General features: G+C 35.1%; 1 protein-coding gene across 3 annotated transcripts in view; it reads left to right on the top strand.

Moving 5' to 3' along the window:
* The window catches only part of LOC142983214 (uncharacterized), a 55,059-nt gene extending 31,274 nt beyond the window's left edge, over window positions 1–23,785 (top strand). For all 3 annotated transcript variants that reach the window (XM_076130112.1, XM_076130111.1, XM_076130113.1), the window contains exons 2-5: window positions 11,532–11,637; window positions 15,907–15,978; window positions 20,231–20,393; window positions 21,080–23,785. In XM_076130112.1, the coding sequence (XP_075986227.1) occupies window positions 11,606–11,637; window positions 15,907–15,978; window positions 20,231–20,393; window positions 21,080–22,132 (1,320 nt within the window). In that variant the 5' untranslated portion in view covers window positions 11,532–11,605 and the 3' untranslated portion in view covers window positions 22,133–23,785. The remainder of the gene's footprint in view (window positions 1–11,531; window positions 11,638–15,906; window positions 15,979–20,230; window positions 20,394–21,079) is intronic.
* Window positions 23,786–24,118: the final 333 nt, after the last annotated feature.

Raw genomic sequence — 24,118 nt, 5'->3', positions numbered from 1 at the left:
TGTGACAAAATCTTGTCAGCAAAGCCTATCCAAATTAATATTTAAAACCTCGCAGCGCCTTGCGGCTATATTCTGACATACAAAGTTACTCGGCGCTTGCTTACTTTCTTTTATTAAACAGAAAGGATTACGCCTGCCACTGCAGCACGGTCGATAGTGTATCCGACTGCGATCATGAACATCGCAGATCGCGTGTTCGATTCCTAGGTCAGCAAAGTGTTAGTAGTCTTTCGTAATTTATATTACATTCTTTCAATACTAGCCCGGAGTTTGGGAGGTAGTCCATCTAGAGCACCCGTTTGAATAGCACCTGCCAAATACATAATTATATTGATGGCCCTTCGTGGTCCAGGCTAGGTGCTTTTCGCGAAGGTGCTATTCGAACGGGTGCTCTAGATGAACGCCTTAGAGTTGGGCAATGGTCTCGTCCCCGTCCCCGTCCCCCCCCTTTTAGGAATTACACTGTTAATTCACAACATGGGTGTATTTCATACATCTTAGCCTAAACCTTTGGGTATAACAGGCGTGATATTATGCATGTACGAGTATACTCCATATATAATATGATTATCGCTACGTTTCGTATATAAAACCTTAGTCTTAAACTCATAAAGTATGACCGCATGAAGGAGTACAATTTATATTTAATATGTCGTGTGGATTGCGAATAATTTCCAATTAATTAGTACAATTAAACCGCGAATGCTGTGTTAAAGACGTATTTCTTGAGAAAATGTATAATTTTGGTACAATTTGGGTTGCTTGGGTCGTTTGGAGACAAATTAGTATGTACTTGTTGTGAATGAGGAATGGTAATTGTAGGAGTGGTATAAGAAAGTAGTTGTTTTTGTGAATATCAGTGTATTTAGTTTGAGTCCCGGTTGAGGTAAAATACGTAAAAAAACATTCATAGTTTCGAACTGTTCAATGCTATAAGGTATACCATTTTCTACGCCATTATCGCAACTGCAGGTGAACAGATTTTTCAAAAAACTCCATATAAAGCAAAATGATATACCATTTTCTACGCCATTATCGGAACTGCAGTTGAACAGATTTTTTTTAAAATCTATCCTTATAAAGCTAAATCATGGGTCAAACTTCGTACACGAGAAGATAGTAGCAATAGTTTTTATATGGAATCGAACTCAGGACCTCATGATCAGCAGATACTTCAAAGATTCTCTTTTTAACACGAATATAATAAACTAGCAGACCCGCGCAACTTCGCTTGCGTCACATAAGAGAGAATGGGTAAATTTTTTCCCCTTTTTTGTTACATCTTTTACTGGTACTCTGCTCCTATTGGTCGTAGCGTGATGATATATAGCCTATAACCTTCCTCGATAAATGAACTATCTAACACTGAAAGTTTTCAAATCGGACCAGAAGTTCCTGTGATTAGCGCGTTCAAACAAACAAACAAACTCTTCAGCTTTATAATATTAGTATAGATTAGTATAGACAACAATATGAATTTGTACTGGGGCTAATAATTTCTATTCTTAGCTTCATATAATTTACTCAACATTGACAAAGGTCCTTTCAACATGCTAATATGTAACTCAAACACAATAACTAGTCGGTCACACCTCAGGTTTTACCAAATACGTGTATTTTTACCGAATATAAAGGCGCCTGTAGCCAGTTGCGCTCACCGGTCGATAAACGTTCTGTGGGTTAAGCAAACTTTGGCGCGGTCATTCCATAGATGGGTGCCCGCATAGTAGTATTTGAACTGGGCGTCTCCGTGCTTCTGAGGGCACGTAAAAAGTCGGTCCCGGTTATTGTCAATTATGATAACAGTCGTTCAGCCAAATCAAAGGCTTGCGGGCGGCTTGAACAACTTTGATACTAGGTTGACCACTAACCATACGATAAGAAGAAGACCGAACATAGCTTTACCGGCGGATTTTACCGAATATGTCTTATTTTATTGTATCTTTTCTATGAAAGGATGGAAAGTAGTCTAGCATATGTGGAAGTTACACTTTCTAGACAGCGAATGACACTATTATAATCCGACAACTTGGTAGAGCCTTGCCATATCTCATGTTAAAATCATCAATTTTGGTTCATCAGTTTAACCGTGAAAGTGTTACAGACAGACAATCTTTCGCATTTATAATATTACAAGCGACCCGCTCGGGCAGCGCTCAAGTTACATCATTAACCTAAACAAATTATAATATACTTAAACCTTACTCTGAATCTATTTATAAAATCACATCTAAATCAGTTGCATAGTTATCTAAAAAAATCTCTAATCTAATCTTAGTTAAAAATCTAAGCATAATAATGTCCTCCTAGCCGATATACGGCTACGGCGGTCAGTTTCATTGAAACTGGCCAATCTAAGCATACTTACATATGGACAGACAGGGGAAAGCGACTTTGTTTTATATATTATTATAATATAGTGACTGTTGATATGAATTTTCTGGGAAAGTCTGAATCAAAGACATTTAATCTTGAAGCATGATTTAATCCATACATTAAGGACACAGGATACATTAGTGTATATATAAATATGTGTGCTTAAAATAAAGTGTCAGGAATTCAAGCTAATAATATAAAATCGAGAATGAGTCTCTCACGGTCGAATGAATCAAAGGGTTTTCTTTGAAATATTGGAATTGTGAGGACATTTAGATTCTTGAGTTCATTGGTTAAAGTCATCCTTTGAGGGTAGAATATTTTTGTTTGTAACACTCATATTGCACAATATTGCAAAATATTATTCTCCGTTAAGGGTTAATATTGTGCAATTTTGTGACAGCAGGTAAGGTTTCATTTTATTGAAGGCATTTATGGCGGCTTAAATATGGCTAAAATAATTTAGTTATTGTAATAAAGGTGTTTTTCTTTACTTTTGCATTGTAAGCTTGTGTATTAAAAAGTTTTTAAACCCGTAAATTGGAATGATTTTTCTTCGCAAAGAAAATCTTCATAATATTTTTATTTTACTTTAAATCTTAGTTTGCCCTCACCGATGTCTTCGATCCAATAAATCTGCAACTACTTTTCATAAACGGCTACCCATCCAAATCTTGATTTTAGTAAAATAACTAACCCCCGGTTTCTGAGTACATTTAGCGGTAGTTTATCTATTCAGTAGCGTCTTTTTTGTATGGGTTTTAGCGCTATTGAATAGATAAACTGCCGCTATATGTACCTCAGAAACCGGAGGTTAAACTCGCAAAGCTTATGTAGAATGTCGCAGTATACAAAATATAACTAACTATATACATAATAACACGTCCGTCCATGCATCACTTACTTGGCACGAGTCCTGTCACTCAAGGGCTTGAAGTCACTGCGCTTTAGTCATCGCCTCCAATAACTGACTTTTGTTTATACAAAGAGATTTATTGTTGTTATCGATTTATTGTCTTTGTTGTGGAGACATTATTATTTTCTAAGGAATTTATTTTTTTATAAATACTTCTTTTACCTTCAGCGGGCTTATCACGTATCTCAGTTGACAGCCAGTGCACGTCAAATTTATGGTCACTATTCAGTACATTGCTGCTTTGACGTAACGTGGTAATCACAATATTCTAAGAGAGAAAACAATGTACAGCATAATGGCCTTCAAATGTTTGACAACTCAGATACGTGATAGCCCCCCTGGTCTGCTTGCATTGGAATTTCACAAAAAAAAACAGTTTTAGTGTGTATTTTTTAACGAAATTTTAGCCATGCATTCATTGGAACAAATTTTATTCAGCTGTCAAAAAGAGTTCATACTTTTTGACGTTTACATTAATAGCTATGTAAGGAATACAGGCACAAAAGTTCATTTAAACTTTATTTTCTTAATTACTTAGCAGGTAGTTTTAAATCTATTACAAATCACCGCTATTGTAAAATTGTCCTTCAGCAGTAATCGACTATTACCAATTTTAGCGACATCTCTATAAGGAAAATATAAGGCCGATATCCAAAAAAATACTTTATTGCTAAATACTATTTTAGAAGGAGGAAACAAATTATTATTTACTTCCGCACTACAAAGTCTCTATTTTGTCTTTTTGATATATTTATTCCGCTAAAATGCCTAATATTGGACGACCGTATTAAATTGTTATGTATTGTCTTTTATCTTATGTCGAATCTATGCGTTGTTTTTTTATACATAAATGTCTTTTTATATTAAACGTATACATGTTTGTAACGAACAAAAACTCCTAGTTTAAAAACATTTATTACTTGTGAATATTGCAGGTTTTCTTTGCACCACAAATGCAGTCCAATTTGAAATACATATTGTTTTGTCTGAACATGAAACGCAAATATTTAAGTTCATTTTCACGACTGTTTTTTCCTTTTCATTTGGTACGGTTAGCAAAATGTAACTGGTCACAGATCGTTAAATAAATTTGTATTTATTTTGTGTACAGGTCTTTCCGATGTTTATGTGTTTTTAACTGCTTTTACAAATTTTGTATGGATATTAAATGTAGTTAAGAGGCGACCAAAAGGATCTTTTACTTCCTGTATTTATTTGTGATTACCTCTATAGCGCGGCCGATAGTGTATCCGACTGCTGATCATGAAGTCTCGTGTTCGATTCCTGGGTTTACAAAGATCTGTTAGTTTTTTCTAATTTATTTAAAAAAATCTTAATAGTGGCTTTGAGTTTGGTAATGTGTCAGGTATATGGCAAAAGGTTTGCTTCCTATTACATGGGACTAATGTAAGACGGCAAAACACTGGTGTATTTTCTACACCTTTAGAGCCCTGCCTCACTAGGACGCCATGGCGGCGACGATGGCTACGTATCCAAGCAGTTAATATTGAAATGAGACAACTAACTCACGTGGCGACGGTGTGGCAACGTGGCATTTTTCCAGGGACGCCGCCATGGCCTCCTAGTGAGGCATGGCTCTTAGGTACATTACACAATGAAATTTAAAAAAGCCTTTTTATTTATTAAAAAGCAATATAAGCTTACAGTTTGACACGAAGGCATGACATGCAATGCCATTTTAAGCTAAGTACATTTGTAACGTAGTTGCAGCTTCAATTCTAAACCAACTTTAATAAGATTTTAGCGATGTGATAGTTCTTAACACGGCGAAAAACATAACTTATTTTATTTGAAAATCCCCTCAAACGATACAATGGCAAAATGAATAAGTGCCTAAAATAAAATTACCTGGAATATTGTCTCATACAAAAGTTATTTCAAAATGAGACATTTTATTAAGGTTTAAGTGTGGTCTAACACCTTATAATTATCAAAGGCATTAAAAAACTTGACCACTATAGGTAACTAAAGGTTATAGCAAAGTTAAAGATGATTTAAAACATATGCAAATGAATATTATAAAATATGTTATTCTTATTAGTGTTTAACAACACAATAGAATTTAAATTGTAAAGGTGATCATAAAAGTATGTTATTATGGCGTTAGCAGAGTACCTACATAGTATATTGTTATATGTTATGTGTTGTCTTGCAAAAAGGTCGGGTGCGTAGTACTCGTAACCGGCGGTCCTGTAAAACAAAAAGTAGGAAAGTATGTGAATAAAGTTGGAAAAGTTTGTAAAGTTTTTACCAAGTGGCGGTCTAAGGTCCGCTCTGCCCATGAACAATTTGGGCAAAAGAAAAAGAAATGAATGAGTATTTTTTTAAAATTAATTTTTATCTATAGTACTAAACTCAATACAAAATGTTATCTTTACTTTTTGGTTTAGCAATTTAACCATATGAGTAAGAAGTAAGATGACTAACTGACTGTCCCCTGAAGCTGCAAAAACGAGTTTAATAACTAAAGGATTTGCCGCTAGGCGCTACCTACAAATATTCCTGCCTTTTAGGCCTGAGTGCATCCACTTGTCTTACGATAACACAATACAGATTAGATTTACCCACGTTAGCAACAAGAAGGTTATTTTCCACCGTCTTGACAGAGTTGACAGCTAACATGAGGTAATAGTGATTATCTGACAACATAGACTAAAATCTCTTGTTTAACTACAGATATGAAAAGTGGGTTAATCTTGTCTTAATAAGTAGCTGATTCATAGTTAACGATAGTGCAAAATAAGCCATTTTCGCATGCAAAAATCTGACTAAGTTTTTAAAGAACAAATCCCGCACTAAAAATGGCTCTTGTGTCGCGGGGACTTTTGCAAACATACAAACAACGGACACAAAGCACAAGCAGACCCGAAACAATTACTTGTGGATCGCACAAATAAATTTTGCGTGTGGGAATCGAACCCACGATCTCTCAACGCAATGGTTGCGGGGGACCTAAACCACTGCGCCACGAAGGCAGTCCACTATCAAACATACATTGCACGGAGTATTTTTTTAATTTTGTACTACCTTTTACCCGCGACTTCGTTCGCCACTTGTATTTTCCCACGGGTATGCGCCTTGTTCCGGGGGTAAAAAGTAGCCTATGTCTTATCTCGGGTATCAAAATATCTCCATACCAAATTTCATGCAAATTGGTTCAATAGTTTAGGCGTGACTGAGTAACAGACAGACAGAGTTACTTTCGCATTTATAATAATAGTATGGATCAAACATTCCTATTTGTAATAATTGCTAGTAAACTCGCCAAACTTAGGCAAGAAGCGAATAAATCGAAACATTATTTACAGGCGTAGGCTCTCGTTATGTTTTCTCTTGAAAGTCCAAACAAACAAAGTGCCTGAGCGCTGAGCTCATCTGATCTGTGTGAGTACAGATAACGGTATATTTAGCTTATCACTACTTATCAGTTATCAGTACTGTGTGCTGAAGGCTGACTACTTTATTACATGTAATCAATTTTATTGAAGGCGGGAAATTCGTATGTTTTTATTGTATTTGAAATAGATTTTAATGGACTTATTCCGTAGATGTACGGATGTGAATAAAGCAAGAGAAGTTTGTAAGGATCGCATTAAATGACATTCTCTGGTCTCTGCCTACCTTTAAGAAAAAAGCGTGATTTTATGTGTGTAGGTATCTATTTAATTATTTATGTATCTTTGAGTATCTATAGGGCCGTCATTAAACGGTGTATTATATTGCACAATATTATTATTCGTTTAGAGTTTATATTATGCTTTATTTTTGAGAGTTTTTAAATATGGTGACGTTAAATTTAACTTGTGAACTACCTTAAAATTTTAAATAACCGCCTCTTCTCTTAACTCTTTCATAATCAGTCCGGAGTTTGGTAACGTGCATACAACAGTAGACTCGGCCCTCGTACATCAGACTAATATTGTAAATAACAAAACATGGGTTTTATTTCATACACCTCTGCCTACATCTTTAGCCATAACAGACGCAAACAAAATATTGAGTTGGTTTATAGCATATAGTACAGTCAGCTCCATAAGTCGCTTTACACCTTAATGTTTTCAAAACCTCTTTATTACCAAATGTAATAAACACATTAACAAAATCAGGTAGAATTAGTTAGAATTAATCATTTCGATCACCGTCAAATGTTTTCTCGATGGAATAATATGCAATAACTACTACAAATATAGGGTTCGAAAGATTGAATAATATGTTCAGCGACTTTTGGAGCTGACTGTACCTACTAGTGAGTAAATCACAAATAATCCTACATCTCTTCCGAATTCTTTTCACGACAAACAATCTCAGAATCTTGTACACAGTACCTATTGCCCTTTAACACAATGTTGTTCTACTTATTCATATTGCACCCATTGTTACAGTCGGCCTCTATTTAGTGGCCTCAAATATGTCATTGTTAATATAACTGCTGAATCATTGTTCTAAGAAGATAGATTGTAGCCCAACTGTATGAAATTGGCGGGTAGTTTGATTGAAAAGAAATGTACATACATACATGCAAACATTCATACATACATCATGTCTGTTGAGTCGGGAGGTCGTGGGTTCGACTCCTACACGGGACAATTATTTGTGCGATCCACAACTGCATTTTTGTATTTTTTGTTTTTCTAAAAAAAAATTGCACCCATATTTACTCCTGGCTATAATTGAGTAATATTCTAATTCGAGCAGTTCTTGAAAGGATGCAAACTCCCCAAAAAGAATTGAATGAACGTGATGAACAAAGCGTAACCTCTCTCTTACTAGGGAAGGATAAAAGAAAATATTCTGTTCAGCTCATTGACCGAAATGATTATTGCCTAAACACTGTCGACCTCATAAGCGAATTGAGGATGGGTTTCTTGATTTTAGCTGTAATTAACTTAAAGAATTCGAATGTTTTACGTTTTAATTAGGGTAAACCCAATTCTAAACAATATTTTCTTTAAATTGTGAGACTTTAATGTTTATGACTGCTATTTATTGATAGGATAAATGTGTCGTATGCGCTACAATTGTAACCAATATTATGACCCTTTCAATGAAAATACCATTGCGTTGGGAGATCGTGGGTTCGATTTCCACATGGAACAATTATTTATGCGATCCACAAATAATTGTTTCGGGTCTGGTTGTAATTTGTGTCCGTTGTTTGTAAAAGTCCCCGCGACACACGAGCAATTCTTAGTGCGGGAGTTTCCTATTTAAAAAAAAACACATGTATCTGATGATAAAATTGGCAATAAAATTAATTAGGAAAGTACTGTAGAGCTTAACAGAAACTGTTTTTTAACTTTTTAAAGCAAGATTTATTTTAATAAATAAATAAATAAATAATAAATATCATTGGACAACTCACACACAGTCATTTGATTCCAAACTAAGCAGAGCTTGTACTGTGGTAGCCAAATAACTGATAAACATACTTATATACTTCTAAATACATACTTATATAGATAAATTGACATCCAGGCTCAGAACAAATACTCGTGCTCATCACACAAAGATTAAATTAATGTCCCTTATGTTTTTCCTTCAAGTTGTAAACACTCATATTATATCTCGAAGTAGGTAAAACCTAGACATTGCCGACATTATCTTCGTCGGCACGTCATTGAATTGTTTCAACTAGAACACGATTACAAGCACAATGTACAAATAGATAAAGATCTATGAGAATAACATTGTTATCACAAACTCAAGTAACTAAGTAACTATGTATCTTTGAAATGATAATATTTTATGCCCTAAGGAAGCAAGTGTGCATTTATATTCGTCAGTAAGAATGATGAAAAACTTATTTTATGGCGCGGTCGGTATCGAAACCGAATGCTGATCAAGAGTTCTAAGATTCGTTTCCCGAGTCGAGCAAAGTCTTTTGGTCTTTTCTAATTTATTAGAATACTAGCTGACCCGCGCAACTTCGCTTGCGTCCAATAAGAGAGAATGGGTGGAATTTTCCCCCGTTTTTGTAACATTTTTTACTGGTACTCTGCTCCTTTTGGTCGTAACGTGATGATATATAGCCTATGTCCTTTCTCGGGTATCAAAATATCTCCATTTCATGCAAATTGGTTCAGTAGTTTAGATGTGATTGAGTAGCAGACAGACAGACAGACAGAGTTACTTTCGCATTTATAATATAAAGTATGGAAGTATGGAAGTATGTAAGTATGGATTTCTCAATAGTAGTCTGGAGTTTGATAACGTGCTCGGAACATGGCAATGGGGTTGCTCCTATTATATGAGACTAACATTGTCAATAGCGTAACGTGGGAGTACTTCATACTGTTTTGCTTGCATGTTCGGGTACTAAGGCGAGATAATAAGTATGGAATATAAAGACTCATCGTGACCGCGAAAATCGTTGAAACGCAATAAATATTTATACGATTATGATTAATATTTTCTTAGAAGTATTACGGCTTACGTGCCGGCTGTCAGATCCTTCCTGTTTACTCTCGTTCACAAGCTAGACTACTGGACAGACTATTTACATCGCGTCTGTCTTTCCCTTCGCGGTTTACTCATAAACCGATGAAACAAATCTCATACGGTTTTCACAAGCACTTACTGACTACCAATCCCGTAATCATTACTTTTTAATAGCTTCTTCAGCTAAACTTATTCCTACTTGCTTTCCCTCTAAATCCGTCTGTTTTTAATCTTTGCGTTTAAATAAATAGGTTTCATTGCATATTCTGTACTGTGCTATGTTTCGTCAATCAGAAGTTTTGTTACAACTTTAATGTTCGATATCTATCATGCGTCTTAATAGAGTTTTGGTTTCGTACTTACGAGAATTACAAAAGGTTTGGAATATTCGAAATGAATGGAAAGAATCAATTGAAATTTTGTGCGAAGTTTTGTTTTTGTTAAATTGTAGTAGGCGCCCTGATATTAAGAGCGGAGTCAAATTCAACAATTTCATGTATGAGGCAGAAATTATGTAAATGCTACGATTTAGTTATTAGTGATATTTGAAACTCACATAATTAAATAGGTTTTAAAGAAATCATGACTTTTCCTATAGGCTTATATGCCAACAGTCCCTTACATTTCGCCCTTGTTATAAACATTATAATCTAGGTTAGTGATCGTATTAACATACAATGGTTTATTCAGATTGATCTGGTACACGATAACTGTGGGTAGAACCAGAGTAATAGAAAATAATAAGTCGGCTGGTCTGATTTCGTTTGTTTTGTGTACTAGCTGACCCGCGTGGCTCCGTTTACTTGTATTTTATATTTCTAATAAAAACTTACCCCTAAACTTTCCCCTTGCCTATAAATTATGACAAAAAGAATTGGCCCAATGGTCAAGACGTTCTCGAGTTTTGCGTTTAGTGATGTTTGCTACACATATTCGATTCGGCATGTTTTATGGAACAGCAAAACCGTCTCGATACAGTTATACTGCACTTGTTCAGCTTGTGCCGTTGATAGATAGTTGTTTTGTTTAGATAGTTGATCTTTCGTGTTCTATCGTCACAATTCGGTTTACACATTCAAGTGCGGCAATGCCGAGTATCATTTTTTCCCGAACATTCATCTACACATGTTCAGCTTTACCACCCGGCTTACCCCCGGTTTCTGAGGTACATTTAGCGGTAGTTTATCTATTCAATAGTGTCAAAAGTCATAGAAAAATATTTTATTTAAGGCTTAGGACCCTAAAATCCCTCCAAGAAATGGTGGTAAACACTACCTGGTCCTCGGTATTTTCACAGTAATATTATTTAGTTTTATATTATCTTTGGAATGTCTAAATAAGTATTGTACCTTTGTTTACTAAGGTCACAATAGTCCAGTACTATTTTGTTTAGACTGTTACCAATGTTTATTTTGATTGAGAGAGTAGACTGTCTAGTACGATGATTGTAAATGTTTTGTGAGGGACACATATTTTTGTTATGATAAACACTAAAGTTTGTGAGTTACTATTGAGCAAGAGCTGCTGATTAGATTTTGATAAAATTTGGCTAATGGATCTTCTGTAACCCTACTTTATTTACTTCTTGAGTGCCCAAACCGTATTTATCATAAAAATATATCCATAATAATACTTGCAAACTATGACTTTATTGAGTTTCAGATAAAAAATCTTATTCTCTGCCTACCCTTTGGGTAAAACGCATGATTGTTAGTATGTATGTAAATATATTTCCTTCAATTTATATAAACTAATTGTTACTGTACTTACTTTGTTTCAGGAGTTCCCTAGTAGTGTGAACACCAGTGTGTGGTGATCTTTGCTGATGTGGACGTTATACGGAACACCGTTACCATGCTGCTCAAGCTGTGCAAGTCTTGCCAGTAGTAAGTTACTTTATTTAATTTTACGAGATGCTAATGAATCCTGTGATAATGCCTGCGTAGTGTTAATAATTAAAACGTCGGTACCAAAGTTTGAAACTTTAAAATATACAAAAAAAATATAAGTCAACCTTTGAGCAAGAAGCTATATGCTAGAATCTGTCCTTTGAGAAATCGTTTTTATTTCAATGTCAACCGTTATATCGCTCAGCTGATTCTGCCCTTTGTAGCAATCGTAAACTGTAGACCGTATATTAACTATTCATAAAATTATCCAGGTTTCTTTACCAAAAATCAGAGTATTCCAAAGAAAGACATTATAGTTTTCAAACAAACAACAACCGAGAGTATCGTCATTTGACCACCCAACCAATGTTGATACCAGAAAAAAAATCCCTTAAGCCGTGGTCATAAAATCCTAGTACTATTACTTATTCCGTGCCTAGAATTAAAATAGCTATATAAATAAATAGCGTCACATACTAAAAAACGTATTTGTACAAATCGTCTCAGAGACTGCCGGAACTGTTTTTTGTTCGAATACCAATTTACGAAGATGATTAGCGCTATTATCGTATTGAAAGAATGTTGAGAGGAATAAAAAGTAAATTATAGAAGTAATAGATGCAACGTGTCTCTGCTTGTGTTCAAGGTTCCATTTCATTAAAGGAATTAAGGGTTAGATTTTTGAAGAAAAAGTCCCTTTTGCACACACTAATTGTCTAACGTGCTGAAAGTTATTTATCTGACCCAACGATCCAAATTAGTGATTTGAAAATAAGTTTAGCAGTTTAGCCATAAGAGCGCAACAGACAGACAAACAGCCAGACTACTGCTATCTGTATGGATGGATAATATTAACACTAGCTTGACATCAATAGTCACTTAGACAAACAACTTTGGTTTACCACAAGCCACCGAATATAAACCCTCTCCTCTTTGTTTTGCCGGCGGCAAGGCCGCGGGGGAAAAAAAGCCGGCGGCATGTATGTTGCCTTTAAACATAGGATAGTTACACATTGATAATTGACACGTAACAGGATTCTTTTCTTGCGGCATATCTTTTCAACTGAAGTATCGGGTAGAAACTAGTTTGAACAAAAGAATGTTCCTAAAACGTGTATAACTATGTACTGACATAAGTTTGTTTCCAAGATAATGTCATACTGTCAAGATAAACTGATGAAGAAGTGAGATACACCAGTGACTGCAATGTTGTTCAAGTGTTCAGTGGATAGAATATTGTGCAGTGAAATTATTATGTATTATAAATAATTGAAAAACGGATTGTGATTGAAATTGTTACGGGATTTATTGTATAGAGAGTGAATTTTCAATGTGATTTTAAATCGTTAAGTGAGGTAATAGTGCATTTTTGTGTAGTATTGTATAAAAGTGTGGATTATTTTATTTTAATGTACTTGTATTTTCAAGCAAAAGTTTTTTTTTGTAATAGAAAGCTCTCCACTTACAGTAATTACATGAAGAGAAACTTCAATACGGTAAACAAAAACTTACTAACCCGCACGATTTTTAACGCATTTTTTGTGGTGGGTTCGAATCCCGGGTGGGATTCGAACCCACCACACGCGGCGCTACGGTTATTGCGGCGAGGTGACCACTTTAACCACTGCGCCAAACGTGCAGTTAAAGTTGACACTTACTGCTTCTGCATTTATAAAATTAATAAACATTTTTAAAGGATTCACTGCTTTAAAGCGTACTGTAATTGTACATTAAACATAGCATTAGCCTACCTAGGTCACATCTAACAATAATTGAGCTAAAAGGATAACTGATTGTTTACCTAGAGCGTTACTGACGAAGTGCCGAGGTCCCACGACCTCAGTTGAGTGATAACTGATAAGTGATATCAAGGTGTCACGAGTAAAGGTGACAAGTTTATTATCAACTAGCTGACTCGCGCAACTTCGCTTGCGACACATAAGAGAATGGCTCAAAATTTCCCCGTTTTTGTAACATTTTTTACTGGTACTCTGCTCCTATTAGTCGTAGCGTGATGATATATAGCCTATAACCTTCCTCGATAAATGGGCTATCTAATAGTGAAAGAATTTTTCAACACCAAATCGGACCAGTAGTTCCTGAGATTAGCGCGTTCAAACAAACAAACAAACAAACAAACTCTTCAGCTTTACAATATTAGTATAGATATATTACCTTGGCTACGGTTTCGAAATTTTCTTATAGGTTTTTGACTTTGTACTTTGACTGCCTCTGTAGCGCAGTGGTTTAGGTCGCCACGCCGATACCATTGCGTCGGGAGGTCGTGGGCTCGATTCTCACACGGAGCAATTATTTGTGCGATTCACAAATAATTGTTTCTGGTCTTGTTGCACTTTGTGTCCGTTGATTGTATGTTTGTAAAAGTCCCCGCGGCACAAGAGTAATTCTTAGTGCGGGAGTTGTTAAAAAAAAATAAGTTGAGTCGGCACAATATGATTTTACCCAAAAACACGCTGTAAAGTTAATTTGGCTGACGTTTTTACAACTGGCTGCCTGACGAAAACCGTCTTTGGGGATTAATAGGGATCCTCCCTGGGAAAATGCGTGATATTATGTATGTTTGTACGTTTGCAGCTTTTAAAAAGTTATAGTAATACTAATGGGTAGTACGGATGCAAATTGCGTTGTGCACTTAACCTTCTATCTTCTATATCATAATATATTTGTCAATTTCAATTGAGGAATAATTTTGACGTCTCTACTAATTGTTGTTAAATAAAAATGTATAACTATGAGAAATGCCTTCAGTACCTCGATTCTGTACCACTATCGACTACCGACAACCGGCTAGCTATCGAAATTTTGACATTTAGAATGTACTGCCAAAATGTTTCCTACGACACCCGACAGAGGCGCTGATCAGATTTTCATACAAAATTTCTCGATGACAGGTCGGTTGTCGTAGTAATAGAGAATTGAGCTACTGTAGGATAATGATATCTTTTACATAGATTATTAGTAAGTTTACGCATCAGACGAATGATGTGAGTACACGGTGGCAATGGACATTTATTTCGTAAACATAGCAGTTATAGCTTGTTTTACGTTTATTATTATTTTATCGATATTGATGGTTTCCTGTGGTTTTCCTCTTCAGACGATATTAGGTCATAAATATTGAACTTACTGGTAGAATTACTAATTAAACGATATACTTACAAAATAATAATATTATGCATACATGTATACACATGTAAATATACATATTTAAGTAACGTTCTTTGGTCTCTACTTACCCCTATGAGAACATGCCGTGATATTATGTTTGTGACAAAGAACAGTTTTTTCATACAAACTTTCATCCCCTAATTTATTCCCATAGGGGTAGAATTGATCGAAATCCTTTCTTAACGAATGCCTACGTCATAAAATTTACCAGCATGCTAAATTTCAGCTCGATCCGTCCAGTGGCTGTGCGTTAATAGATCACTATGTCAGTCAGTCAGTTAGTCACCTTTAAGTTATATAAATATATTTAGATTGATTTACGGTTAAGAATGATTACAGGGTATTCATTATTCCAAAAAAATCAAACATCGCGGTCTTTTGACACGGTCTAGTTTTTCAAATCGTAACCTCGTTAAATCATATTGGCAAGCAATTAGTCAAAGCCTTCATTAAAACAAAGATAAATAACAGTACATACAGACGGACAGATATTTGCATATGTATGTTTGTTAGTTTAAACTCAGAGTTGAAGTGGACAGACGCTTCGGCTAACTAGAGTTTGAATATTGAAATTCAATTGTGTTTTTTTACTTGTGATTTGGTGAGCACAATTTGGTATACTTTCCCTTAATAATGTTGATATTTTACAATAAATTATTATAGAACTAGTTTGCCTGTATTGGACACTAACTTTCATTTCACTCACTTCGCAAGGGAATTTGCAAAAATTCTCTCATAGTACTCCCCTGCACTTCGTAAGAAATCTTCATACGTAGTTTCAAGTTTGTACGCTCAGTAGTTTCGGCTGTGCGTTGTCCATCAGTTAGTCACTTAGTAACGGAAGAGTTTTCTACATATAGATGAAAATATTAGTGGATAAAGTAAACTGAGTTAGTCTTAAATAATATAAGCTTCATTGGAGGTAGGACATATCTGTTGGTCTCAAATTATTGCTTTTGACAACATATAGACTGGCGGGCAATTTCATTGTAACCACCCACCCGTGCAGGTCTTTGTTTAAGTGTAAATGATTTCATAATGAAATGGTATTATATGTTGTATTTGTTATATTTTCAGTTGTCTGGAGACAATGTACTGGAACTGCTGCGAGGAGCGGTTCTGCTTCGACAAGAAGATAGCCACGTATAAGTAAGTACCACACAAAATTAAATCCCCAAATTTTCATTAATAACGATCTCTAAATCCTATGTCTATAGTGCATGAAACCAAACAGAGCTCAAAGATTTGAATCGGTAGGTAGGTAAAATTAGATCCTAAGATTTTCCGTAATATGAGGCGCCCATAGCCCGTTGCGCTCACCGGTCGGTGAACGATCTGTGGGTTAAGCAACCCTTTGCGCGGTCGTTCTAAAGATGGGTGACCGCATAGTAGTATTTGAGCTGAGCGTCTCCGTGCTCCGGTGGGCACGTAAAAAGTTGGTCCCGGCTGTTGTCTACTAAGATAACAGTCGGTGAGCCATGTCAAAGGCCTCTCGGGCGGCTTGAACAACTTTGACACTAGGTTGACCACTAACCATACGACCAACAAACAACAACGTAAATAAAGGAGAATGGGCAAAATAGTATGGAGCCTGGGCGATCCGCGGCCAAACTTGATTTTTTGTTTTTTTAATGTAGTTTAGTCCTATAATTACCGTGTAGAAGTTTTATTGCCGCGACGCACTTATATGACGAACAAAATACATTTTTGTTTTTGAGCACTTTTAATAGTATAAAAACATATTTTTGGCTTATATTCGGAGATTAAATAAAAAGTACTATTTATATTATTGCATACAAATGTAGACATTATTAATATTCGAACAATCATAACATGTAATTATATAAATATCGTAACAAATAAACATCTTGCTCTTCTATAATATATTCACTGAGACGACTTATCTGTCTTGAATGCTCAGCTTAAAAACGAGGCGTTCATAGCCAGTTGCGCTCACTGGTCGGTAAACAATCTGTTGGTTAAGCAACCGTTGGCGCGGTCATTCTATAGATGGGTGACCGCATTGTGGTATTTGAACTGAGCTTCTCCGTGCTTCCGAGGGCACGTAAAAAGTCGGTCCCGGTTGTTGTCAACTAAGATAACATTCGGGCGGCTTGAACAACTTTGAAACTGGGTGAACCATATGATAGATAGATACGAGTTACGATTATTGTTCATTTTGATGGCATTGCAATCGTTATAAGAAGATGTAACGTTATTACACAACATTAAATGCATTACAGACACGAAATAATTGTATTTGTTCTATGAAATTCCATTATATTTACATGTCAATATATTGTTTCCTGAAAGGATTGCAGCGAAACGTTCTTAGTAAAAGTTGTTCCTAGTTATCATTACTTTAATTTGACACTACTTTCATTAATGGCCGCCGACCGCCCAGGAGTGCCCATTCTTCTTTGTAGCGATTGCCTAAAATTAGGAAGTTGACGTCCTTAATACGTCTTCTTAGAGCAAAAGTAAAATCTGCCGCTGTCCTCTTGCCTTCTTCAAATTAAATTCCTTCCCATCGAGATAATATAAGAGTATTATGCACACATTTCGCTTCTTTAAACAAAGACCTGCACCGTTGGCTGGCTTCAATGAAATTGACCGTCATAGTCAATGACTAGTCGGTAGGAAATTATGTTTATTGCTTTCTTCTCTAAAATGATGTTGCAATAACTACATTTTTCTTTCGTGATTTACAATTTGATTGATTTATGTCAAATATTTGTGTGATACGTTACATGTATCAAATGCGTGTGCAGATGATAAAGTGATCTACACACATGTACGATGATTGTCATCTAATCGTTGTATCACGAGGTGATAACTACGTCACACTTTACACTTTCTATATAATGTATTATGTGAAAATAATAATAGCTTGTTATGTATCGAGATATCATTCGATAAAAACTAGTCTTTTAATATATTTCTTGAGGGTTGACTCCGGCAGACATTGGGTAGACAGATTTTCAATATTATTTAATAATGAAAGAAGAAAATCGACTGCTTCGTGGTGCAGTGGTTTACTTCGCCACGTGGGTCGTGGGTTCGATTCCCACAGGGAACAATTATTTGTGGATCGCACAAATAATTGTTTCGGGTCTGGTTGTACTTTGTGTCCGTTGTTTGTATGTTTGTAAAAGTCCGCGCGACACAAGAGCGTTTCTTTGAGCGATAAATGTATTTTAAAAAAATATATAAAGAATAAACGTCGTGGTGACGGTATTGATGCACGTCAAAGAGTTCTTATAAGTATTTTCTTGAGGACATAGAAACTTGCCAACCTAAACTTGGCCAGCGTGGTGGACTTAAGGCCAATCTCTCCCTCGTTCGGAAGGAGACCCTTGTCTGCCAGTAGGATAGACATAGGTTATATGAAACACTATACTTCCGTGTAAGAATTGGAATATGTACCTGCATGTCATGCTTTCATAGCTAAAACTGTAACAATTAGTTCAAATTTAGCACGGAGATGGCTTTCCTGAATCATACCTACACTAATCTAGCAGTGAATAAATCAAGCAACAAGTTGAATATTATAATTTTCTAAAACTAAATAGATAGGGTTTTTATATTAGTGTAAACAATTGCGCACGTTTTTATAATACTTGGGCAAACATACAGTAGTTCATAAAACAAGAAAAGTAACATTCATCATTAAATTACATTTTTTAATTAAATAATTACACAAAATTTTATCTTTGACAGTCGTCAACAGTAGTCAGTAGCTTAAAAGTCTGACAACCAGTCTCACCGAGGGGTATCGTGTTATAACCCAGGTAACTGTGTTGTGGAGTCCGATAGACAGTCGCTCCATGTAAAATACTGGTATTCAGCTGCATCCGGTGAGACTGGAAGCCGATTCTAACATAGTTGGAAGAATGGCTGAGTTGATATAAATCACATATTTACTTAAAGAAGTCAAAACAAACACAACTTTATAAAAAGATCAACGTACTTTTCAAAGTGTGTTTTTACTTTATAAAAACCTTAAATAAATACGACTTAAGACGTGTTTCTGAGATGTAATTAAACAAACAGACTGACAGATATAAGTTTAAAATAAATAAAGTGATATTAAAAAGGATGAACAAGGTTTTTCCCTGATTTATATACTTACTGAAAGTAAATAGACTGTTTCTGTGTAGTAGTATAAAAATATATGACAGCTGATTAAAATGTCCTGGGTTTGATTCTAGAATTTGGTAAAATGTTTTTTCTGATTTTTGTTGGAATAATTTAATTGGTCGTCTTTGTGGTCTGGGCGATAGTGTATGCGACTGTTGATCGTGAGGTCTCAGATTCGAATCCCTGGTCGGGCAAAGAGCTACTGTGTTTTTCTTATTTATCTTGGGATTTGGGATTCTCATTATTAGCCCGCGCGCCCGCGATGATTTTAAAATAGTGAAAAGTAAGTTTTTTTTATTAATCTGTCTCCACTCTGAAAACTAGAGTTCTTATTAAGAAGCATAATGTTTATATACAACCGTTATTTATAAGAAAGAAGAGAGTTGACTCAGTTCGTTAAACAACGATGTCACGGTCACACATAGATGGGTGAGCATAAACAAAATACAATTCTAGATAAATATTTTATACAAAAAAATACATACATATACAATCACGTATTTAATTGCACTCATGCGGATAAGCAAAAACTATAAATATTTTTTTGCCAACTTCCCTCAAGTTAAAAAAAACTGACCGGTTTCTTGACAGAATACTTTCTTTCTGGACCGAATTCATAATTTCACGACATTTTTTTTCACGCCTGATTTGATCTTCAGGACCCCTAACATCAGTTACAATCAATACTAAAATCACTTCAAATGATCAGAATGTTCCTAAACTTCGTACATTTGTATGTCTATATTATATTAAAACGTGTTGTCGTGGTTTTCCCTCAGCAAGTAATATTCCAGTGATATACAATGCATTTCTCAGTACAGCTATTGTTACTATTGGAAACTCATTTACGTATTAGACACTATTACGTCGTATTTCATGATACTGAAACATGATTTACACCTGTAGTTTACAAAAGGCTTAAGTGGATTTTGAATTTAAAACAAACACAATTTAATTTATTAACAAAAATCACTTATGATGTTTTCCAATAATTACTTTATTTATTGTAACGTCAAGTTGAGTATATTAGCAAAATTTTGCTTATTATTATTGAATCTAAGATAAAACTTTCTCGACCCAGGATTTGAACGTAGAACCTAAAGTTCCTTTTTTTGAAAGGTATTGAATCCCTTCATGAATAATTATATTCTCGACTCCTATTTGACCTCGCCTAGAAAGCCTTGTCAAGTACCAAACGTCTTTTTCGTTCTTTATTTACCTCCAGAATACCTTTTATTAATACCCTCCTTTTTTCTTCCAGACTAGAAGAAGATGCAACCCACACAAACGGGTACACGAACACCGGGGCCAGCCTGGACAGCGTGGTGACTGAGCAACCAGTGAACAACAACCACCTCCCCCCGCGGGCCATCTCCGGGAGAGAGGTCAACGAACTGCCGCTACATGCTGATAAACTTTATGAGGTACAGTATTTTACTTATAATGAGTTTATAATTATGTGAGCAGTGATAGCCGAGTGGTGTAAGGCAGCACTAAGGTTCGAACCCGAGGGAACACACCAATGACGTTTCGAAGTTATGTGTGTATTAAAAATAATTGTCACTTGCTCTAGCGGTGAAGGAAAACATCGTGATACAACCTTGCATACCTGAAATTTGTTTAATACATTTATTGAGGGCATGCAAAATCCCCAACCCGTACTTGACAAGCTATAAGACAGAAACGGGTTAAAAATAGCGTCATTTGCCCTGTAAGTATTTGAACAATGAGCTGTATGAATTCAAGTTACGACTGTATCTGAGAAATCTTATCTCTTAACGACCATTAATTGAAATAAACCTACTCGGAGATGCTAGATTTTTATCCGAAATGTGCTTGATGCGCACGCAACGGCTAGTGCAGGATTTGTTTTTTCGTTTATCAAAGCGTTTAATACACCTCATGCACAATAAAATAATAATAAACAATTAAAGTTCAATTTTATATAACAACATTATATTTAACATGTAGGGGTAAAAGTGTGCTTGGTAAATTGTCATCTTGTTCTTCTCAATTAACTGATCATCTATTTAAATCATCAATCAAACAGTGTTATAATGAATATTAATCAACAACTAAAACCTTACTCAAAATTATTTTCTAATTCCAGGTATTCTCTAAATCCCTGATATTCAGAGAAGACCACGAGCTGAAAGCTAAATCAACGACATCACTAGACGAATTGGAAACCAAATCGGAACCTGACTACCTTTACGACCGACCGAACAGAACCAAAGTTTACTTCGAAGACGAAGTGAACTCCCCTGTCACAGACTTTGAAATTATGTTCAAAGACGAGCTATTAGCTAACCACGACATGTTTAAGATAGACGAAGAAGAAGAAAGTGATAGAAGAAGCCAGGATACTGAAGAAGGATTAACTATGAACGTAGCTGTGAAAAAACAGGACGTTATCAAACCCAGTACAGTGACTATTAAAGATGAGACTAAAATTACTACTCCACATCCGATATATCAGTATGAACCTTTGACTGCTTTATCAGTCATGGCTATACCATCAACTCTCTCCTTACCAAGAGTAGAAAGCGTTAAAGGTATTCTAAGACTTAGAGAAGAATTACCTAGAAGTAACAGTGCTAAGACTCTGGAAAGAGTCGACAGTGGTAGTAGACTATCCAAACCTATGCTCAATAGAGTCGAAAGCCTTAAAAGTATCGATCCTAACAAACTAAACAGGGTCTTATCTAGAGTACCACATAGAAGCGCGTCTTTCCTAAATATTCCTGAACATCTAGCACCGGAAAAACCTCCGCTAGTTAAAAGTAAATCAATGGTTGGAGTCATGTTAGCTACCGATGAATTGAAGCTCAGTCAACTCCCTGATACTCCAATTATAAAGAGTACGAATTTACCAAGGTTTTTCGCCGAAGGACCTATGCCTGAGTATAAAGGAGATACCAGCTTGCAAAGTATTAGGCAGAAGTCTGCTTTAATGTATCAAGAAGATTACAGCATGCCTAGGTACTATGGTACTGTGAATAAAGCTGAACCGACACCAGTTCATGAGAGTAAATCGATGCCAGATTTGAGGAACGCGGCAACTAGTACGGCTTCCAATGGAAAGGTTAGCAAGAGATTGGTGAAATTGCGGAGTAGGTTAAAGCCTTTGGTGATTAAGAGAAATTCTAATGAGAGATTGTAAAACAGTATTTGTTAAGGTATAAAGACTAAAATAAGAAAAGTAAATTCGCTGATAGTAAAAATATTACAGGATAGTTTAAGCGTAAATCAGTGCAGGAAACTGGTCATGTTATTTCGTTTAAACTACAGAAAATATAATATTTTCTTTTAGTGATTTGGTCGTCATCAATGATGAATTTGCTTCTAAAGTCGTTGTTCTTATTGCCTTGTGATCAACCCAGTGTTGAAATTGTTTAAGCCGCGGAAAGGTTTAACTTAATTTCCAAGTGATTTTAAACTTATGTGATAGGGTGTAATTGTGCCTTGATAAACTTATTTTTCTATAAATATATTTGTTAGCACTTAAGTGAAATATTCTACCAGTGATGTTTAAAAAATCGTATTATTTTTGCGGTCGTTTACTTTGACATTGTATTGTATTATTATTTAAAAACGATTGTGTCTATATTAATAATAAGTTTTATGAAACTGGTTTCTAACCGGGTCGAACAAAAGTATTATTTGGATAATTTTAAGATTATTTTTAATTTTTCTGCTATTTTAAAGCTATTGCTCCCTGTTTTTAATTATTTTTGTTTCAGTAATTGCTATTCTTACTTTCTTCTTGGTTTTTTATGTACTTAACCCTATCTTTTCTAAACCAGTGTTTTTATCTAGTTATATTTATTTTATTTTCTAAGCGAATTACCAAAACATACCGTAACAATAATATTTGTTGCTCAGAACGAAATTTGTGATTTAAAATAATAATTGTATTATTATAGTTCTAAAATAATAATTATTAAAGTTCTAAAATGTGTATAGAAAATCCTACCTATTATTATTAAGTACTTAATATTATTGTCTAGTCATTGTACATCACATTATAATAAAAACATGTAATAATCGTAGTGTGGTATTTAAAGCTATTATTATGATAGGCACCAAGAAGTTTTTAGTTTTAGTTAGTTTTCTGGGTAGTGATTTCGTTCCATCCCATTTCTAGCAGATTTAATTTTCGCTATGATGTGTCATCCTGGCCGATTTCGGCTAGCGGTCAGTTTCATTAAGACCAGCCAACTGTGCAGGACTTTGTTTATAGTGGCCAAGTGTGTACACAATACACAGGTACACTCTCTGTTCCTTTACTCTCATAGTCTGGTGGGACAGCTAAACCGACACGACCAGTGAGAGGTCAGGCGCAAGACCGACGGTTTTATGTGCTCTCCGAGGCACGGAGGTCTAAGACCTCAACTTCCTAACTCCGGGCAATCTCTGAAAAGACTTGGGCCCGACCCAGGATTCGAACCTGAGACTTCTTGACATCTTGATAAAAAAGTGATTTATTCTTTCTCGAGTAAAATAGGATTTGGTCTAGATTCATTGATATATACTCAGGATGTGAGAATAATAAGTTCTATTAATAACCAAAGTTCATCCTAGGATTTTATGATTTCCAGGACTGTAAATGGGTGATAATTTAGAGAATGGGTTATTAATATGCCGCACTACGATTATTATACTTAACCTCTGTATACCTACCACTAACATCGTAATGTATTTCGAACAAATAGTATGTAACAGATCTGCATAATTTCATCGTTTATAATAGTGACTTATTTAAATGTGTACATAATTATTGTTAAGTTTCAATGTTCCCAAATAAACATTATTGAAGAAATATTTGTCCGATTATTTTTTTGTGTTACAAAAGGCATTTAATTATCTATATTAAAATATACCTATTACGCATGAATGCCATCTCTCTTATATACTTACAAGCTTTTGTCTGCATGTCTTACCTAAATTCCTGACTTTTATGCTGAAAATACATTATTACAATAATCATATGTCATACGTCAAAAAATACGTCACTTACCTGTGAACGATAAACTACAAATGTTAGCTTAATATTATTGAAATGATTTATAAAAATATGTAAATGAGTTCTTTTATGTATTATATTTCACTTGTGTATCGATATATCTCGGGTTAAAGCTAAAATAAT

Source organism: Anticarsia gemmatalis, chromosome 23, assembly GCF_050436995.1.
Source record: "Anticarsia gemmatalis isolate Benzon Research Colony breed Stoneville strain chromosome 23, ilAntGemm2 primary, whole genome shotgun sequence".
Classification (NCBI taxonomy): Eukaryota; Metazoa; Arthropoda; class Insecta; order Lepidoptera; family Erebidae; genus Anticarsia; species Anticarsia gemmatalis.
This window is presented reverse-complemented; position numbering and strand designations above follow the sequence as displayed.